This window comes from Stegostoma tigrinum, chromosome 19 (assembly GCF_030684315.1).
Source record: "Stegostoma tigrinum isolate sSteTig4 chromosome 19, sSteTig4.hap1, whole genome shotgun sequence".
Lineage (NCBI taxonomy): Eukaryota > Metazoa > Chordata > Chondrichthyes > Orectolobiformes > Stegostomatidae > Stegostoma > Stegostoma tigrinum.
This window is the reverse complement of record NC_081372.1, coordinates 51709618-51728724: the sequence shown is the minus strand read 5'-3', so window position 1 is coordinate 51728724 and position 19107 is coordinate 51709618. Positions and strand designations below refer to the sequence as shown.

The 19107-nt window shown below is 39.1% G+C and overlaps 1 protein-coding gene across 4 annotated transcripts in view; it reads left to right on the top strand.

Moving 5' to 3' along the window:
* The window catches only part of snx21 (sorting nexin family member 21), a 38443-nt gene extending 22937 nt beyond the window's left edge, over positions 1 to 15506 (top strand). For all 4 annotated transcript variants that reach the window (XM_048549848.1, XM_048549849.2, XM_048549850.1 and 1 more), the window contains 2 exons: positions 7822 to 7973; positions 14614 to 15506. In XM_048549848.1, the coding sequence (XP_048405805.1) occupies positions 7822 to 7973; positions 14614 to 15285 (824 nt within the window). In that variant the 3' untranslated portion in view covers positions 15286 to 15506. The remainder of the gene's footprint in view (positions 1 to 7821; positions 7974 to 14613) is intronic.
* The last annotated feature ends 3601 nt before the right edge of the window (positions 15507 to 19107 follow it).

Sequence of the window (19107 nt, the reverse complement as noted above, 5' to 3'; positions counted from 1 at the left end):
ATTTGCACTTGTATAGAGTGGATCCTCAAATACAGCTGCCTAATGGAAAGTCATACCCTTCACCTCTTATGCTCTTTCCAAACTAGCGTCTTCTGTCTTGGTGATATCAGTCATGTGATAAGTTACATCATCATGATCGAGATGTATCTCCTTATACTCGAAAGTGCCCTCAGAAGTTGAATTCAGAGCTTCTTGACTTGGGATTCCAGTCCACAAACAGCCTGATTGACAGATGTTTTCGGCAAGCAGCTTGCTTTGCAGAATACCCAAGCTGATGCAAGGAGGGGAGTCAGCGAGAACAGGGTGGAATTTTGATGAAGGGTCACTGGACTCAGAATGTTAAGAGACAACAAGGTGTAGAGCTGGATGAACACAGCAGGCCGAGGAGCAGGAAGGCTGATGTTTCGGGCCTATATCCCGAAACGTTTGCACCTCTGCTGCTTGGCCTGCTGTGTTCATCCAGCTGCATACCTTGTTATCTCAGATTCTCCAGCATCTGCAGTTCCTACCACCTCAAAATATTAACTCGGCTTTTCCCTCTACAGATGCTGCCAGACCTGCTGAGCTTCCCCAGCACTTCCTGTTTTTGTTCAGATCTCCAGCATCCACAATTCTTTGTTTTATTTTAGGAAACAAAAGTAGGTGCAGTTCCAGGGCTGGGATTGCTGGGTGCCCTGGGACAGCTCTATTGTTCTATAGCGTTGTCAGTTTGAGAGCATGTCTGATGCAGATCTATTTGTTTAAACCTGCTTAACCTGAAAATCTCTGCTAAAGAAACAGCAAGAATGATGGCTTAAATGTTATAAAGAAACAAAACACCCATTGGAAAGCTCTTCTGACTGTATCCTTTATGAATTTAGAAGCAGGGGATGAGAAGTGGAGTGTTCTGTGTGGCTGAGGATGAGAATACCATGTAGCTGATCATTAACTGCAAGATATAAGTCGTTCTGTACATGGTTAAGCCATGTTAGAATATGAAAGGAGATTGATCTGTGATGTTAGTTGATCAGTCCCACAGACTGAGTAACTGGGATAGATGGATATGGGTTTCAGGTAGGTGAGGCTTGCCACAACAAAGAGATGATAGAGTTGGGAGGTTATGGAGGGTGCGAAAGATGGAGGAAAGAATGAGTGCTTCCAGAGGAAAATATTAGCTGGTTGCAAGGATTAGAAGGTGAGATAAGTGGAAAGTCAGTAAAGACGTAGATGTTGCCAAGAAACCATTTTCAAGGATATGAAAGGACAAGACTCTGACTAAGAAATATTCTACAAAGATCGTGAGGCCACTCATTTCATCCTGGCCTCTACTGTTGTAGAATCTGAAATGTAATCTATGTGTGACTAAACTAAATTGTCTTCCCAAAGGAATGCTAAGATAGCAGCCTTGGCAGGGACTGTTTTTGTGGTAAACAGCATGACTGTTTTCCAGATTGCAACCCACTCATTAGCAATACCAGGGGAGGTCCCCTGATCATTTACTGAAAGGGAAAACATTTGTTCTTCGGATAAATAGAAACTTAGTCATTGATTGGAATTCTGCCAGTGGATCGTCACGTTGATCCCCAAATCTAAGGAAAATGTTCTCAGTTAGCATTTCTGAACAATGAATCAGCAAGCATTCTTTGTGAATGCAGATTAACGTGCTTACCAGTTCGGCAAGCAGATGGAAAAACATACAGTAAAAACATAATACAGGATTCTGACCAAAGGGTATGATATCCTCATTATTGACCTGTAAATCCTTTGTTATCATTGCTATAACCAATTCCTATCAATTTTTCCCATTAAGCAGAAACAGAAGTATTTTGTTGTGTGAAGATTATTCCTTAATGAGTATATAAGTTTAGTGCCAGTGTGATTTTAGTTATGCAGGCCATATCTTCCAAAGACAGGTAGTTTGTATCAACAGCATATCCCTTCAGCTGTTTGTAACACACAAGATAATGACCATGGTTCTGAAGAAGAGTCAATGGACGTGAAACGTTAACTCTGCTTTCTCTCCTCAGACACTGCCAGACCCACTGAGCTTTGGCAGCAATTTGTTTTTGTTTCAGATCTTCAGCATCTGCAGGTCTTTAGTTTGTTAAGATACTGTCTGTATCCAACCAGGCTGCACTAGCAAAATTCACAATACACTGTTCAACGTTAGATGTGGTGATGCACTTGGATTACGTTCGCAGTATCATCTGAAGTGGGTGGAGAATTACATTGACAATCAATTTAGGTTTTTTTTTGTAATTTCAAAATCTATTTTTCATTAAAAAAAATTCAGTCTCAAACACGGCTCAGTTATGTACATTTTCATATCAAGGAAACAACCAAAACATTGGATTTTGATTCTATCAACAAAACAATAGACCTTTCTCACATATACTGTACTATATGTACATGGATTGAGGCATTAGGAGGATCTGTTAACTCAAAAGACTTCAGCAGGAAGGCCTCAGATGGTGGTCTTCCCCCATTGTGCTTTGATGGCATGCCCCAAGCTTTAGTGAGTCCCTCAGCGCATAGTCCTGGACCTTGGAATGTGCCTGTCTGCAACACTTGAGCTGGCAGTCTGTTGCACTTGCGTGTACTGGAAGCTATGTAGCTATATGGGGCCCAGTACTTTGTAGACACACATTGAGTCTGTTTCAATTCAGTGAGATAGGTGACAGCCATTCTCTCATTCATTTCTCAGGGCAATGCCTTCAGTGAGCAGAGACATTGTGCCTTGTCTAAAATTTCAACAAAGTTTGGTGTTTTACTGTTAATCGTCATTAATTGCATTCACCATGGCAACATCTCAGAATCCACTTACCAACCAATCAGCTCTACTTTCATACAGTATAAATGTTACTTTCTTTTTACTTTAATTTTTCTTGCAAAGAGTGCAAGAGAAAAAAGTTTTGACAAAATATATCTCTGTCAACTTGCACAGTCAATTAGTCTTAGAACCATACAACACAGAAACAGACCCTCCTGTGTTGACCAGGCATCCCAATCTGACTTAGTCACATTTGCTAGCATTTAGCCCGGATATTAATTAGATTGCTCTGCATTTGATGTACGTTCTGCTCTAAATCCCTCTAAAACCCCCGTTCATATATCCATTCAGATGCTTTTTCACTGTTCTAGTTGTACACGCCACCAGCACTTACTCTGGCAGCTCGTTCTATACACACACCGCCCTCTGCATGAAAATGTTGCCCCTTAGGTCCATTTTAAATCTTCCCCCTCTCACATTAAACCTATGCCCTCTAGTTTTGGACTCCTGTATCCCAGGAAAAGACCATGTCTATATACTGTATCCATGCCTCTCATAGTGTTATAAACCTCTTATATGGTCACCCCTCAGCCTCCCATGCTCCAGGGAAAAAGAACCCAAGCCTATTCAGCCTCTTCCTTTAACTCAAAGCCTCCAGTCCAGGTAACATCCTTGTAAATCTTTTCTACACCCACCCCCACATAATGAAATATCATAACAATATAGGAAGAGAAATTTGAAACCAGTAGAATCCAACATTGTGGTTTCAGGTTGTTAGCAAAACAGGAATTGATTTGGATTCCTGACTAATTTTAAAACCATGATTAGTCAAATGTTAACTGAGAGATAACGGTCTTCACAATAGTTCTAACTCCTGCATTATAAATCATAAATAAATTATAAATGTTAGAACATGAAGGCTTCCCATTTCTCCTCTTCCTAACCCCCACACTCACCTTCCTTCAGTGTGGCCCAACGGGGCTGGGAGCAGCTTCTTGCAGATCAAACTATGTCAGAGCAGTTTTCTGACACAAGGATAGCAAGTCAAACCAAACCAGCTTCATTATCACTGAATTAACACAGCAAAATCAAAACATTCAGTGATCTTTAAAACTGCTCAGTTATTGCTAACCAAACCTTAAAAATAACAGATCTTGGACACAAATTTAATATGTTAAACTGTCAACTTTTGTTTATTATTAAGAACATCACCAAAACATAGATAAACTGTAGAATAATCCTAATTTATATCTGTGATGTAAGACCAAATGTCTTTGGTCGTAAACCCCCACTCTTACTTCCTAATTTGCCACATTTATCTGCCCACCCTCTCCATAGAGTCACAGAGACATACAGCATAGAGACAGACCCTTCAGTCCAGCCAGTCCATGCCGAACGTGCTCCCCAACTACACTAATCCCACCTGCCTGCTCCTGGCTCATATCTCTCCAAACCTTTTCTATTCCTATACTTATCCAAATGTCTTTTAAATGTTGTAATTGTACCCCCATCCACCACTTCCTCAGGACGTTCATTCCACACGCGAACAACCCTCTGCATTAAAAAATCTGCCACTTATGTTTCTTTTTAATCTCGCTCCTCTCACCTTAAAAATGTGCCCCCTAGTCTTGAAATCCCTCATCCTGGAGAAAAGACAACTCCTGTTAACTCTATCTATACCTCTCATTATTTCATAAACTTCAATCAAGTTCCCTCTCAACCTCCTATGCTCCACTGTAAAAAGTCAGTCTGTTTGGCCCTTCTTTATAACTCAATTGTTTCCGTCTTTTTGACAGTGCAATTTTTAGACCTCTGTTGCTAAATGTAGAATGAAGAATCCTGCTCTCAGAATTAACAGGTCTCAGTTGATTGGATCAGAAGATGTCACTGCAGAAACAGGCCATTCAGCCCATTTGAGTCTGTCTTGCTATTCAACGTAGGTTGAATATCTATCGATGCTAATTTACTGCCTCCAATTCCATGGGCTCTTAAGCAGCCTAACTCCTGACACCTTATCAAATGCGTTCTGAAAATCCAAATACATTACATCCACTGCTTCCGTTTTATGTATCTTGATTTGCAATCCTTTAAGGAAGTAAGAATAAATTTGTGAAGCCATGGCGACACTGTTTGATCACATTATACAGTTCAAAATTTTTTGCTATTATATGCATTATAATGAACTCATGAAATCTTCTGAAGGAGGGTCTAGGCCTGAAATGTCAGCCTTCCTGCTCCTCTGCTGCTGCTTGGCCTGGATGTGGATGTAATGTATTTGGATTTTCAGAACGCATTTGATAAGGTGTCAGGAGTTAGGCTGCTTAAGAGCCCATGGAATTGGAGGCAGTAAGGAGCAGGCAGAGTTCATTCAGCTCGACACCTTGTTATCACCAATCCTTGTCATTTTCTTTTGGGAAGTTTTCCAATATCCTTGTGCAGTTTACACTCTCCTTTCTTAAGATAGTGATCTGGAACTCTGCCTGTTCCTCAGTGTGAACTGACTGTGCTAATTTATCTACTTCAGGATCTGTCTTCTGTTCCTCAACTAGTGATGTAAAATACTCCCTCTGACATACCTTCACCTTTTCAGGATAATTTTACCTATCATTTCATTGTTTGTGGTGTTGCATCAACTATTCTCGAATTATTTTGTTGAATGTTGCTCTGGTTAATACACATGATGGGAAAAATAACGTAGAACTTGTTCCTATAGCTGTTCTATTTCTTGAATTGCCTTTAGGCATTCAGGAATTATGGGCAGGGCTATGATCTTTAGTCCTGCCAAATCATTACTCAGAAGTAAGTCTACAGTCTGGAAAGGTCATGTCTTTTGTACTCTGACAACTACTTCTCCTGATAGCAAGTTACCTTCCAGTTATACTTTGTATAATGGAACCAGAATATATTCTCTATCCATCCCAATTAGCACCTTTAGCTCCTGTCAAACTCTGCAGAGGGAAAACTAAGTCTTTCTCCAGTAAAAGTGATTAAGTTGCCCCTGTAGGGTTGTATGTTTATCTATTTCATCTAGAGAAAAAGGAATCACATTTCATTTCATCAAAAACTCTGCATACCTCGCATTTATCTGACATGTTTCTTTGTTAACAACAGAATTTACCTTTGTCTTTTGGTTATAGATAGAGGTATAACGTCGTCTGTAGTGTCATCTTGAGTTCACTTTTCTAACTCATTTTTATTAACTGCTGTACATCCCTTGGTTATAACTTGCAATTTCCAACCTTTCAAATCACCATTTTAATATTTCTGACTTCACCTCCACCTTCAACACTTAGCTTCCTTGTCTAAGGAGACTTCTTGGGACATTCCTTACTGTCCATTATCTGTTCAAGCTACCTGCCTTCCTTTCACTCTTGCACTTCTTAACTTTTACAAACTTCTGAGAGTGACAGAAAACAGGTTTACAGATCAGGTCATAATTACAAGCCATTATAACTGTTTCTCTTGCTTTTTGCTACCCTTTGGTCTTCTACATGAATTGTGAGGTAGGGAAATGTTCAGTTCTTCTAATCTGACAGCATCTTAATTGTTTTCAGTCTTTAATGCTCTGATCTATACAAAAATTGTTTTGTTTAACTTTCTCAAAACCATTGTAAAATTGTACAGCGGTATCTGTAAGTTCTGAAACCTCCATGTTTATTCCGTTCTCAAATACAATGAAAAATGCTTTCACGTCCTTTGTTTCAAATTTTCTGAGAATCTCCACAACTTGCAATATTACTTATTTAAACTACAGTTTATGATGTGGTCTCTCATCTTCCAAGGTCTCCCAAACCTCTGGTTTAGCTTTCTTAAGCTGTAGCATTTGGAATTAAAGTTCCCCTTCACTTTTTTCTGCACTTCTGATTCCATTATACAAAGTATAATGGAAGGTAACTCGCTATCAGGAGAAGTAGTTGTCAGTGTACAAAAGACATGACCTTTCCAGATTGTCAATGCCCTTTTGAAGTTCTACACTATCCTCCTCATATTTGCCAACTGTCTCAAGTTTTTTTCAGTCATCATTTGAACTTGTCCCCTGCACACCAAAATCCAAACCATTTATAAATTTTAGAAAAAACAAAAGTCCCAATATCAACCCTAGGGGAACCACCCTATAAATCTTCTCCATATTTTATCTCTGCTAATATTACATTCGTTACTACTGTTACTTTAAATGCATGACCTCCTATAACTAGCTCTTTCAATGAATGGAAGTCAAAGTCATCATATTGACCGTATTTCCCTCATAACCCTCTCTGTTTACTCTTCAACAAACTCCAGCAAGGTACTCAAACACAATTTTACCTTAACAAATCCATTCTGACTATCCCAAAGCAACATATAATTTTGCATGTGATGATTAATCCTATCCTATCTGAAATATGTGTAAAGGAAAATTGAAAGATTATTGTCAATGCCTCTGAAATTTCCAGTTTCGTATCCTTGAGTGCATCTGACGTGGCCCTAGTGTTGATCAGCTTCAAGTGGCAGCAGCTTATCCAATACCAACTGCTTAACAATTGTCCACCCTTCTATGCAAAGTACTCAAATAACATCTTGATCATGCCTATTGCTTACGTATGTAAATCCCCTTTTTGGTCCCTGATTAGCTCTGCTCCTTTTACAATTTGTGTGCTCATAGAATACTTTGGGATTTTCCCTGCCAATATTATTTTCATAATTCCTCTGTTTCACGTATTTCTTGCCTTGCTTCTGAATCTTCTGTATTAAGCTTGGTTCTTGATTGTACTTACTGCCTGACACGTCACAAGCACATTTTTTCTTCTTTCCCTTAATTTCTATTCTCTTTACATTTGTCGTCCAGCGAGCTCCAGTTTTGTTTGTCTTGCCTTTCTCTTTCAAGGGATTGTACCTTGACTATGCCTAAAGGTAGCCCTTTGTTCAAGTACTGTTTTACCTGTCAGTCAGCCTTTTAGTTTCAGTCCATCTGGCCCAGCGCCATTCATGGTTTACCAAAGTTGGCAGTCCAACAGTTGATTGCAATTATTTTAATTACATTGTCTGTTGTATTAGCTTTCTGGTAAAATTACCATTCACTTTGTGTTTTACAGAGAGCCTTTGGGGTGAGGTGAAGCACTGCAACGTGCTTACTAAACAGCTTCAGGAAAGTTGGAAGAAATCCAAAGGGAACTACATCGTTGAGAAACTGATTTTTGAGGTCACCAGTGCCAATGTCGTTCAGGACTCATCCTCCAAATATGTGGTGAGTATTTATTGTAGTTGAAGTTGATGAATAGATATTCCTTTTTTTTTCTTGGTGAAACACATTTATGTATAAAATAAAATCTCCAGTTTATTAAACTGTAGCTATTGAGATGAATGGCATAGAAAATCATGAAAGGGAAGGAATTGGACAGATTTGTTAAGGGTGAGGTAAGCTAAAGTGGATTGAGGTTTCTTTGGAAATTTTTCTATTTATTTATCGCCATATACCTTCGATCTGACATCGCCATAACATCACTGAAGTTAAATCTAGAATCTACCAATAAGCTTGAAGAATGAAGAACATCTGAATAGTTTCTTCTAACGTAGTAAGGTGGCAAACGTATCAAGACCCCCCAACCCAGGCTTGTTGGAACTGGGATTCTGCACTGAGGAAGAGTTTTGCTGTTCTGTCAAATGGAACTGTTGTGATTTAATTTCTTGATTTGATTTTATGGGAGACCCGAAACATGATCTTCCAACACGTTTGGATTTCACTTTGAACGTAAATAAACCAATGGTTGAACGTTCGGGTGTGGAATTCATTTACGTGTGGTGTGTATTCATGTTACAGCTGCTGCTCTTTATAGTTTGCACACCCACACACGTCCTTAGCTGGTCTGGCCTCACGTGACTTCAGACCCACAGCAATGTGGTCGGCTCTTAATGCCCTATGGGCAGTTAGGGATGGGCAACAAATAATAGTCTAACCAGCAAAGTCCTCATCCGGTGAATGATTTTTTTTAAAATGAAGTGCATTTGCTTTTGTTTCTCGTCTTCCACCTTTCTCGCACAAACATACTTGAGAGAAGGTTTTACTTTTATGAAAGTATTTTTTTGATGGAACATCTAAACTCATCAAACTTTATTCAGGTGCTTTTCTTTTTTGTTGGTGAAAACTGAAAGATAATTGTATTTACACCTTTTCATTGACTAATGTTCCTAAACTGTGAAATATATTGGTCATAGATTAAAAATTTAATTAAAAATTTAAGCAGTTTTTGGGAATCCATTTTATTCCTTTTTAAAATTCCGAATATATGTACCTTATGAATGACTGGAGTTTTTAAAACAATGTATAATTATGTCTTTAAAGAGTATCAGCAGAAGGAGGAATGTGTCAGTTACCATATTTCCATGTATCCTATTAATCTTTGAGTTGGATTATAGTAAAGATTCTTTTAAGTCATAGAATGCTACAGTTACTTGTACTCTGTAATTATATATTAAGTGCAAGTCATTATCTAAGCAGTCTCCTGTGCCAAAGCATTTTTTTTGTCCATGTTCCTCAAAGATCTAGGCAATAGTATTAATTGTTTGGGTCACAAATGACACATGGTGTAATCCTGTATCAATTTAACCTTCCCTTTAAAAATACAGACAGCTTCTTGCAATTTCTGACAAAGTTAAATTTGTTAATTAAAGCAGAGATAGAAATGACAGGCAGCAGCAATCTAATGTTACTTTAATTGATTCACGCTGTATGGTTTAATTAGGATGAAAGCTGGTAGTTCTCGTTATCAGGGCACTATGATTCTCAATTATAGTTGTCTCAACAACAGGGTGAGACAGTGGCTATTATTAGTGAATGAGAGAAATCTATTAATAGATGAAATGCCAGATCAGTGAGAAGTGCTCAGGAAAGATTTGAACATGCTACAAAAACAGTTTATACCTTTTAATGGACAAAAGCTTTACTTGGCAAAGTAAAACTGCCATGGATGAATAAAGAAGAAATATAGCAGAACAGATATTTCAAGAAAACAGGCAATAATATAGAAGATTGTGTAAGCTGTGGTAAAAAGTGCACAAAGAACAGCAAAGGACAACAAAACAGACAGTAAGTGCTCCAAAGAAGAGCTTGCAAAGAAATGTGCAAGGGATATCAAAATCAATACAATTATTCTGAAGTATTATTAGGGGAAAAGTCAAGAGCATTATTTAAGCTGACAGTAATGATGTTTCCTACTTCAAGTAAGGAAGGGATGGCATGTTGGTGAATTATGGTAGATGACGAGGATTTGCCGTTTCATCCAATAAAACTAATTTTGTATCAGAGACAAGGACTCACCATAATTCACATAAGCAAAATAATAGCAATGGAGAAAATAGTAAAGAGTGACAAATCATCATACTGATTCTTTGCTTCTCATTATATTTTAAAAGAAAATTTAACCATTGGAACTGCCCTAATTACAATTCTCCAAATTTCTCATCATTCAGAAGCTCTTCCTTTGAAGCAGGACATTGCAAATGCTATTCAGCTACTGAAAGGTTATAGAGAAACCAGGAGATTACAAGACATTTAGTCTAACCTCTGCTGTGGAGAAATTACTCATGTCTATTATTAACAATAGAATGACTGAACACATGAAATTTTTAGCTGCTTAGTAATAGAACTAGCCTATGATTGTAAAGGGTGGGTCATGCCTGAAGAACCTGATTGATTTTTTTTTGAAGAGGTAACAAACGGGTGAACAAAATTCTAACAAATGGTCTCCAATAAAGTTTAAGTTGAGACCAGAAAACAGATGAGAATATCTTCTTAATGGTGAAAGACTAGAATCAGTATCAGTTAATAGACAGAAAACAAAGAGTAGAAATAAACAAATCTTCTCCTGGTCAGCAGCCAGTGACCACCAGGGTGGCACAATGGCTCAGTGGTTAGCACTGCTGCATTATGGTGCCAGGGATCAGGAATCAGTTTCAGCCTTTGGAGTTTGCATGTGGTCACCGTGTCTGTCTGGGTTTCCTTCGGGTGCTCCAGTTCTGTCTCAGTCCAAAGATGTGCAGGTTAGGTTGGATTCACCATGCTAAGTTGTCCTACAGTGGCTAGGAGTGTGTAGGTTAAGTGGATTAGCCATGGTAATTGTGGGGTTATGGGGATAGTTTAGAGGGGTTTGAATTTGGATGCTCTTTGGAGGGTTGCCATGGGTTCAGTGGGCCAAATAGCATCTTTCTGTCTTGTAAGATTCTATGACTGCTGGTACCACGCAGTGCTCAGTGCTTGGATCCCAGCTATTCACAATAATGTTAACAATTTTGAGGGAACTAAACATTATATTTCCAAGTTTGCAGATGATGTAATGTTGGGTGGGAGGGTAAATTGTGAGGAGGATGCAGAGATGCCTCAATGTAATTTGGGGAAAAAATGAGTGACTGGACAAATGCAGGTGAAGTATCGTGTGAATAATTGAGACATGATTCATTTTGGTAGCAATAACAGGAAGGCAGATTCTGATCCGAACAGTGATAGACTGGAAAAGGGGTAAATGCAACAAGACTTGAATGTTCCTGAAAGTCAGCGTGCAGCGCAGCAGATGGTGATGTAGGCACAAGGTATGTTTGTCTTCATAGTGAAAACATTCAAGTACAAGAACAGGGACATTTGCAGCCATTGTACAGTTTTGGCCTCCTTCTCTGAAGAAGAATATTCTTGTTTTGGAGGGAGTGCAATGAAAGTTTACCAGATGGATCCTGGGATAGCACGACTGACGTAGAAAGAGAAAATGAATTGTTTACGACTATATTCACTGAAGTTTAGAAAAATGAGCAGAATCTCATTTAAACTGTTAAATTCTAACAGGACTAGACATGGTAAATGCAGCAAAGGTATTCCTGATTACCAGTGAGTCATAGTCTAAGGAGGCCGTTTTGGATCGAGATGAGGAGACATTTCATAATCCAGAGAGTGGTGAGGCTGTGGAATTGTCTGCCACAGAAAGTGGTTGAGGCCAAAATATTGAATGTTTCCAAGAAGGTGTTAAGTAGTTATTAGGGCTAAGAGGGTCAGAGTACAGGGACAAAGCGAGAACAGGGTACTGGGTTAGATGATCAGCTGCAAATACATTAAATGGTGGAGCAGGATCAAAGGCTGAATGGCCTACTCCTCCTGTTTCTCTTTCACTGTAAAATATATTCTTACTTTGATAATTCATAGAAGTGCAAACTATATTCATACTGTTAGGATATTGCACATTCTGAACTCTTCTTTGCAATTTCTCTCCAAATTTTAAATGTTCCCAGTGTGTAACTTTTAAGTTTAAAATTTACCTTACGATGGGTTTTTAATTCACAGAAAGGAACAGGCTGCAATACGTTGTGTCCATAGCTACGCTAATAAACTGTCCATGTGGCTTTTTCCTGCACTGTATTCAGTTGTTGAACGTCCTCTCTTTAGCAGAATTCAGGATGGTAATCTCTGTGCTCCAGCTGTACATTCCAATTAAAATTTCTCACGATTTTCATATTTTTGACTGTGCAGTTTAGGGTTATGTTGCCTTTGTTAATAACCACTCTACAGAGGTTGAGCCCACTAAGATTCCTAAGTCTCTTTTCAATCTGATCCTCGACTATTTGAACACATTCCCCATTTCACAACAATTTTCCTTTCAGCGTTTTGTTTATACTTTGACTAATTATATCCTGCTATTGCAATGCCCCTCCTTAGGTTGGCATCATCTGCAAATTGGATTAATCCTCATTGGGGATCCCCTCCAGTGAAGGGAGCCAGGTCAGATTGGCTCACTGATATTTGATTTGATTTGACTGTCACATGTATTCAAGTACAGGAGTACAGTGAAAAGTGTATTAAGTCACCGCACAAGGCACCATCTTAGGTATAAGTACCGAATTACAGAATCTTAAGAACGAGGTAGAAAAAAAGTTTAAAAATTAAACATAATTATAGTAAAGCATAAACCATATGTAATAATGTTAAAGGATACACACTGCAGACCTTCTCTGTTTTAAATAGAAAACACAGGCATAAGGTTGAAAGTTCAAACATTACAGTGTTTCTTAAGTGCTTAGCCATGTTGGGACAGCACTTCGTGGAAACATCGAGATGGGTTCAACTTGGAGAAAGCACTAGCTGATTTCTTTAATTCATGGTTATTTAAAGTGGCACCTGTAACGATGGGGCAAATTCCAGTTAGGGAGAGGTGCACTCCCAGCAGTAGTTTGAGCCAATGACAATACCATGACCAGGGAGTTCAGTTCCTGTGGCCGCCTTTGGATATCCCTGGAGTGATTTCCCTTTATGTTTATGGCTGTGTACACGTATAAAAGAAATTCTGGCTTCCCTGAATGTAAACCCAATGTTTCATACATTCCTCAGTGACAATGACCTCACCTATCGGCACTGTTGAAGATTTAGAGCTGTCCGCCCACGATGGGGCAGCCAATTAGGAGGGCGCTTGGGGTAAAATTGCTGAGTGGTTCTGCTGTTGGCAAGCGTGATTTAAATTTTCACCCTGATGTTGGGATCACAGTTCAGCTACTAAAATTCAGCCCCAAGTTTCTGAATTCAGGTCACTGATGTGGCTTAAAAGTGCTGGTAATTCCAACAGGAATCTTTGGGACACCTCAATTAGTATTGCCCCTACCAGCATCTTCTATTACCTCAGGTATTTTCCATTTTCCAGCCATTTGTCTTTAAGCTGAACTAGAAACCTATTTCAATGAAGTCTTTTGGAAGCCCACAATATTGTAGAATTTATTATAGTTGATTTAGGTTGTCACTTGCCTCAATTAAATCTGAACTTGGTCAAGAAGAATTGTTTTCTTCTACTGTTCACTAGATTTCTGGTCATTCCTGACCATCAATTTCATATCGGATAGAAGTAAAACTAACGTCTCTATGGCTGACTGTAATTATTTTCTCACCCTTTTTGAATTTATCATCAAATGATTGCCTGTTTGTAGTAAACGGATACTCCCTGCTGATAACAAATGCAACAATAATTTTATGTTTATCTGAAATTGGACATTTGGCATGGAAAAGGTCAGAAATCATACGACACCTGGTTATAGTCCAATGTGTTTACTTGAAATCACAGGCTTTTGAAACACTGCCTCTTCATCAGGTGATGTGAAGAAGGGCACACAGACACAGGATTTATCGGCAGGGAGATCACTGGGCAGAGAGATCAAAAGATCGCACAAATGGTGAGAGTGGAGTGTTGATAAATTGAACAGTAAGTCTCTACAGGTGGTCAAAGTGTCAGATGGTGTGAGTAAACTGTCAACGGCTGAATAGTGAATGAAGGGGATGAATTATAATATGATTAATTCAAACAGAAAGATAATTAGAAAAAAATTAAAAATAAGTTGGTGTTGGAGACAAACTAAACACATGGAAAAACATAAGGATTGCATGCCGAGGGTCTAACCAAAGTAACAAGCAATCTAAAACCATGCAAACTGATTTAAGGTGGGGAGATCATAAGTTATTGAAGTGACTGTGTTGAAGCAGGATAGTAAGGTAGATTTTACAGATACAGAACAGATTGGTGGGGTTACATGCAGCATGACATGGACCCAAGATCATGGTTGAATCTGTCTTCCATACTGTCTCATCAACGAAACTGCAGACGTGACACTCAGCACTGCTCCTTTAGTGTCAGTGTAGATGTTGTGTTAATGTCACTCAAATGTGAAATAAAACTACAGCATTTCAGAATTAGAAGAAAAAGTGTCACCAAGAGCAATGATGAGTGGCCAAAATGCCCATGTGTTTTGGACTGGGGTCATTGCAAATACAGTTTATACATATTATAACTTTCCATTATTCATTGTTAAAAATTGCAACAAATGCCTATAAGGAAGGCAGTTAACTGATCTTCTCCCTTTCCCCACAGGCCTATACCATACATATTATAAAATCAGGCAGCTTCGATGACCACAAGGCATTGATTATTCGGCGTTACACTGATTTTGCAAAACTGAATGAGAAACTCCACAAACATTTCAAGGAGGAGATGAGCAATGTGGTGTTTCCAAAGAAGATCATCCGGAAAAACTTCACACACGAAACCATAGCCAAACGCAGCCGAGCTTTTGAACAGTATCTCCAGCACATCCACTCAATCACAGACATTTGCAGGTCCAAAGTATTCCTAGACTTCTTTTATCTGCATGATTTAAAAGCAAGTCAGGGATTATTGCGGGGTGGTATGTGTGAGGATGCTATAGAAACACTGATGAATGCTCTTCACTTGCAACAGAAGCTGGGGTCCTGGGATGCTGAGCACTTACTTTTCACTCAAGCTTCTATTTCACTTTGTTACCAAGAACTGGATCGCTTGGAAGAGGCCCAGGCCTACTGTGAGCAGGCCTTACAGACAATAGACAACCAGAAGAATCATCCACTACTGGTACCTTTACTTCATTCCAACATCAGATTGTCCTGGAAAATAGCTAAAGACAAACGTCAGTCAGAAGCCAGACTCCAGCAACTTCAAGAATCAGGGATAGATGTTTTAAATCATCCTAGCCTTAAAGAATATCTTATTAAAGATTTTTTAGATTGAATAAGACAGTTTGATGCCACATGGGGGTTGGGGGGGAACCACTGTAGTTTCATTAAAATGATTGTTTTATATCTGCAAGAACTTTTGAAAGGAACCAAAATTTAGTAGGAATCTCCATTTTTCTGTGTAATGTATGCAGCATATTTCGCTTTTCCTATATCAGAAAGCAAAGGTTATGACACTTAAGATATAATGTTGTAAAATAAAACATTTTATATTTGCATCTATTTGTTTAGACGGAAGATTTGCTCGAGACTCATCTGATCATATTGTGATCCTAATCTTATTTCTTCTTGTTTCGAAGAACATATTTTGCACTGCACCAAGCCTGATTTAGATGTAGGCATGATGGAGACATCCATTAGCATTGGAAGTCACGTTAAGGTTATGATACTGGATGAATTGCTGATCTGATAGCTTCAGTACTATTGCAAAATTGGACTTAATGCATGTTACCGAACAGCTCCTAACTCTTCAATAACGAATGTGAAGGTCACAGTCCATCTGTTAATGTGCTTTCTATATAACCCCTGTCTCTAATTCTCAGAGCATTTGCTATATATTCTTTGCTCTTCACACTAAGCCAAACTAATCCAGCATAATTTTCAGAGAAGTTTTTTGTTTGGCTGATTGGACAGTAGAGAATGAAGAGTGCAATGCTATGGAGCTATGTTGATTCCAGAGGAAGGAAATAAAAGCAAGTACTTATACTCAACTATCTTAGACCAAGAGGGCACCAGGTTTCACTTTCCATCTGCATAGCAGTAACTGGAGTCATAATTAGCCTTCGTTTCAGCTGTGCTAACATTGGATAAAAATAGGAATGGATCTGCTAAAACCCTCTTTGCCATTTAACATTGATAGGATGTTCAACAATGGGCTCATGTGAACTTTACTTCACAAAGGGCAATGGAAAGCCTATGGCACTGTACCCTATTATGAGATGTTGGCCTTCCAGGAAAATTGAGAGTGTAAGGCAAAGAAATTTTTTGTCTATTTTTCAAGGTTAACTGAAGCTCCAATCTGCAAACTGGAAAGAGTCTCATGCATGTTTAAATATGTAGAACTGTACTGTACAGGCAGAAAGGAAGGACAGAAATTTCCCTTTGACTAAGCCTCCAGTGACTGTAAAAAGGAGCAGCCCTACGTGAGCATCACATTTGACTGCTGAAGCTGAACTTTCTATGAACAGAGCATCAGAAGAAGGATGTTTTCCTTATGGCAAGCAACATACAGCACTTTAATATTGGAGTATTATAGTGTTTATAGTGAGAGACCTGTCACTTGAATAATTGAAGAGAATTTGTAAATGTTTGTATGTTGACATTGCCATCTGTATGTTAGTTTCCTTTTTATTGCTAATGCATCACAAAACTGGTCATTTCCATTCTTTTGCAAGTTTTAAAGTACATTAGAGAGCTCAAGAAGGTACAAGTTAAAAATGTTTCTTCTTGACAGGCAGTATTCTGAACTGATATAACTGGATCCTGAGGGCAAGAACCAAAACCATCATAGATAAATGATTCTCAACCCTGTGCTAGTAAAGAGAATTCCTGTCCTATCATTGCTTGTCTGTACTACTTTCTCCTTTTTCAGTGTTCACCCAGTGTCTCAAAGATACTGGCTGGAAGCTCAGTACTCCCTTCCTCACTCTGCTCATCCAGGGGCAGGTTGTTATGTAGGATGAATGGGAAATTATAGTTGAGTGGCATGAAGGGGTACAAGTTTATTGCTAACACAGCTCTGATAAGATGTTGGGGAAGGTATGAATAGCCCACCATGTGGCCATGTTAAGGGTCTAGGATGCCTGTGTCATGTGGCGAGACACCTACTGAACCCCACTCCTATTCAGGCAATCTCACCCCCAGAGTACACCTTATCCTCTGTTTTGCCAATAGCAGTACTTAACTTGCTCATCAGAGCCTCTTAAACTATTCCCAGTAGACCTACCCTTACTTTGTTATCCAGCAATATACTTCACTGGGAGTGGTGTGCAGTTCCAGCAGTGGCCATTGCTCAGTGGTGCTTCTGGAACTGGAGATCTGTTGGCTGCTTCATTGGGTTGGCAACTTTCAAATGCAGGAACCTTCTCCCAGATGAGGTGGAGTCTAGTATAAACAAATTAATGGCCAATGATCTTGGAATCAATTTGGGGCTTCACAGACCGTGGTGGTGGGCTCACCCCTGAAATTTTGGCTGGGGAAGAAAAGAACCATTGTCTCAATGTAACTTTCTGACTAGTGACTTGCTTGATTATTATGCCCATTTTGTCATGAAAATGGCTTTATTTTCAGTGTTAGTCTGTAGGTTATTTAACAACAGGTGGCATCAGAAGCAAGCATAATTCCAGCCTGCACAAATGATGCTTTGTGACAGGAGCCATAAGATAGTTATCTGAAGTAAGGACAAGGATTGGCTTATTTTCTTCTTAACTCCTCATGCTGTGAGACTGTAGCCAGTTTGGGAAACTACATTGCCAAAATTGGCTAAATCAATGCAAACCAACAATTGGTCTGTGTTTTTTTGGAATGCATCAGATCATTCATTGGCATTGAGCAATTTTGCGTAAGTTATCATAGATTATAGAGTCATAGCATCCCTACAGTGTGGCAACATGTCCACAGCGAACCTCAAAGCATCCCACCCAGACCCAGCCAATTATAACCCACCTATTATGCACATCCCTGAACACTATGGGCAATTTAGCATAGCCAATCCATCTAGACTGCATATCTTTGGACTGTGGGAGGAAACCCATGCAGACACAGGGAGAGTGTGCAACTCCACACAAATAGTCGCTCAAAGGTGGAATCGAACCCAGGTTCCTGGTGCTGTAAGGCAGCAGTACTAGCCACTGAACTGACCCTTTTATAGTTCAGAACTGCTTTGCCCCTAGCCTGTACCAGTTCATTGGTGACAAGTGTGCAATCGGGAGGACACCACCTGGGAAATATCGGGTTTGGAGCTCCATTTTTATGAAAGATTCCTAGTCCATCTGCAATAAGTTACAGGTGCAGCTCTGACTTCCTTTGTGAAAGTGAACAAATTCAAAACTTAGCCTAAACTTAGCGTTCTATGCTAAGCATCAGTATATTATCAGCCAACTCTCTCAATCATATGTACTTCCAGGATATTAAAAAAAGGCTAGTTTAGAAATAAAAAACAACTCTGTTCACATACTAAATCTTTAGTCAGAAAAAAGATCTCAATCACTAAGCCCTTGAGCTCAATTTGTCAGACTACAGCTGTGCTCATGAAGATTGGGATTGGTATTGATTAAGTGCTAGGTGGTCTGAGTCACCCAAGTGTGTCACAAGTCTGGTTCTTGAAAGGGAATTCATGGAAAAAAATGAATGGTTCACATTAGAAAAGTAAGTAAAAGGCAGTAGGCCATGGCATTTTCTAAACAAAAATTGTCATTCATTCAAATTCTTTTTGATGGAATTTTTTGGAAGGCAATTTCCCTTTCCCACCTAAAACTGCAGTTGCTGCTTGCATTTATAGAGGCTGGGATGGAAGACAGTATAGACCTTCAGTTCTTTATGTCTAAAGCATTCTGTTTTGTATTCTAAGATCCGATAACTAAGTCTCAAAGGTCAGCATTGAGTGGGTTGACAAGTCTATTTTTTGGGTTCCAGACCTCATTTCTTTCAAACCAAACTGCTGCCTGCAGAATGCTCTACATATTTTATTCTGCTCAGCCAGGATCCACATTAAATTGTTTTGAGACACTATGTGTCCGTTATTATGGCCCACTCAACACTCAAGTAGTTACTTCTTGGGTTTAAAAGTGAACTACATTAGTAAATTCTTCAGTAGGGC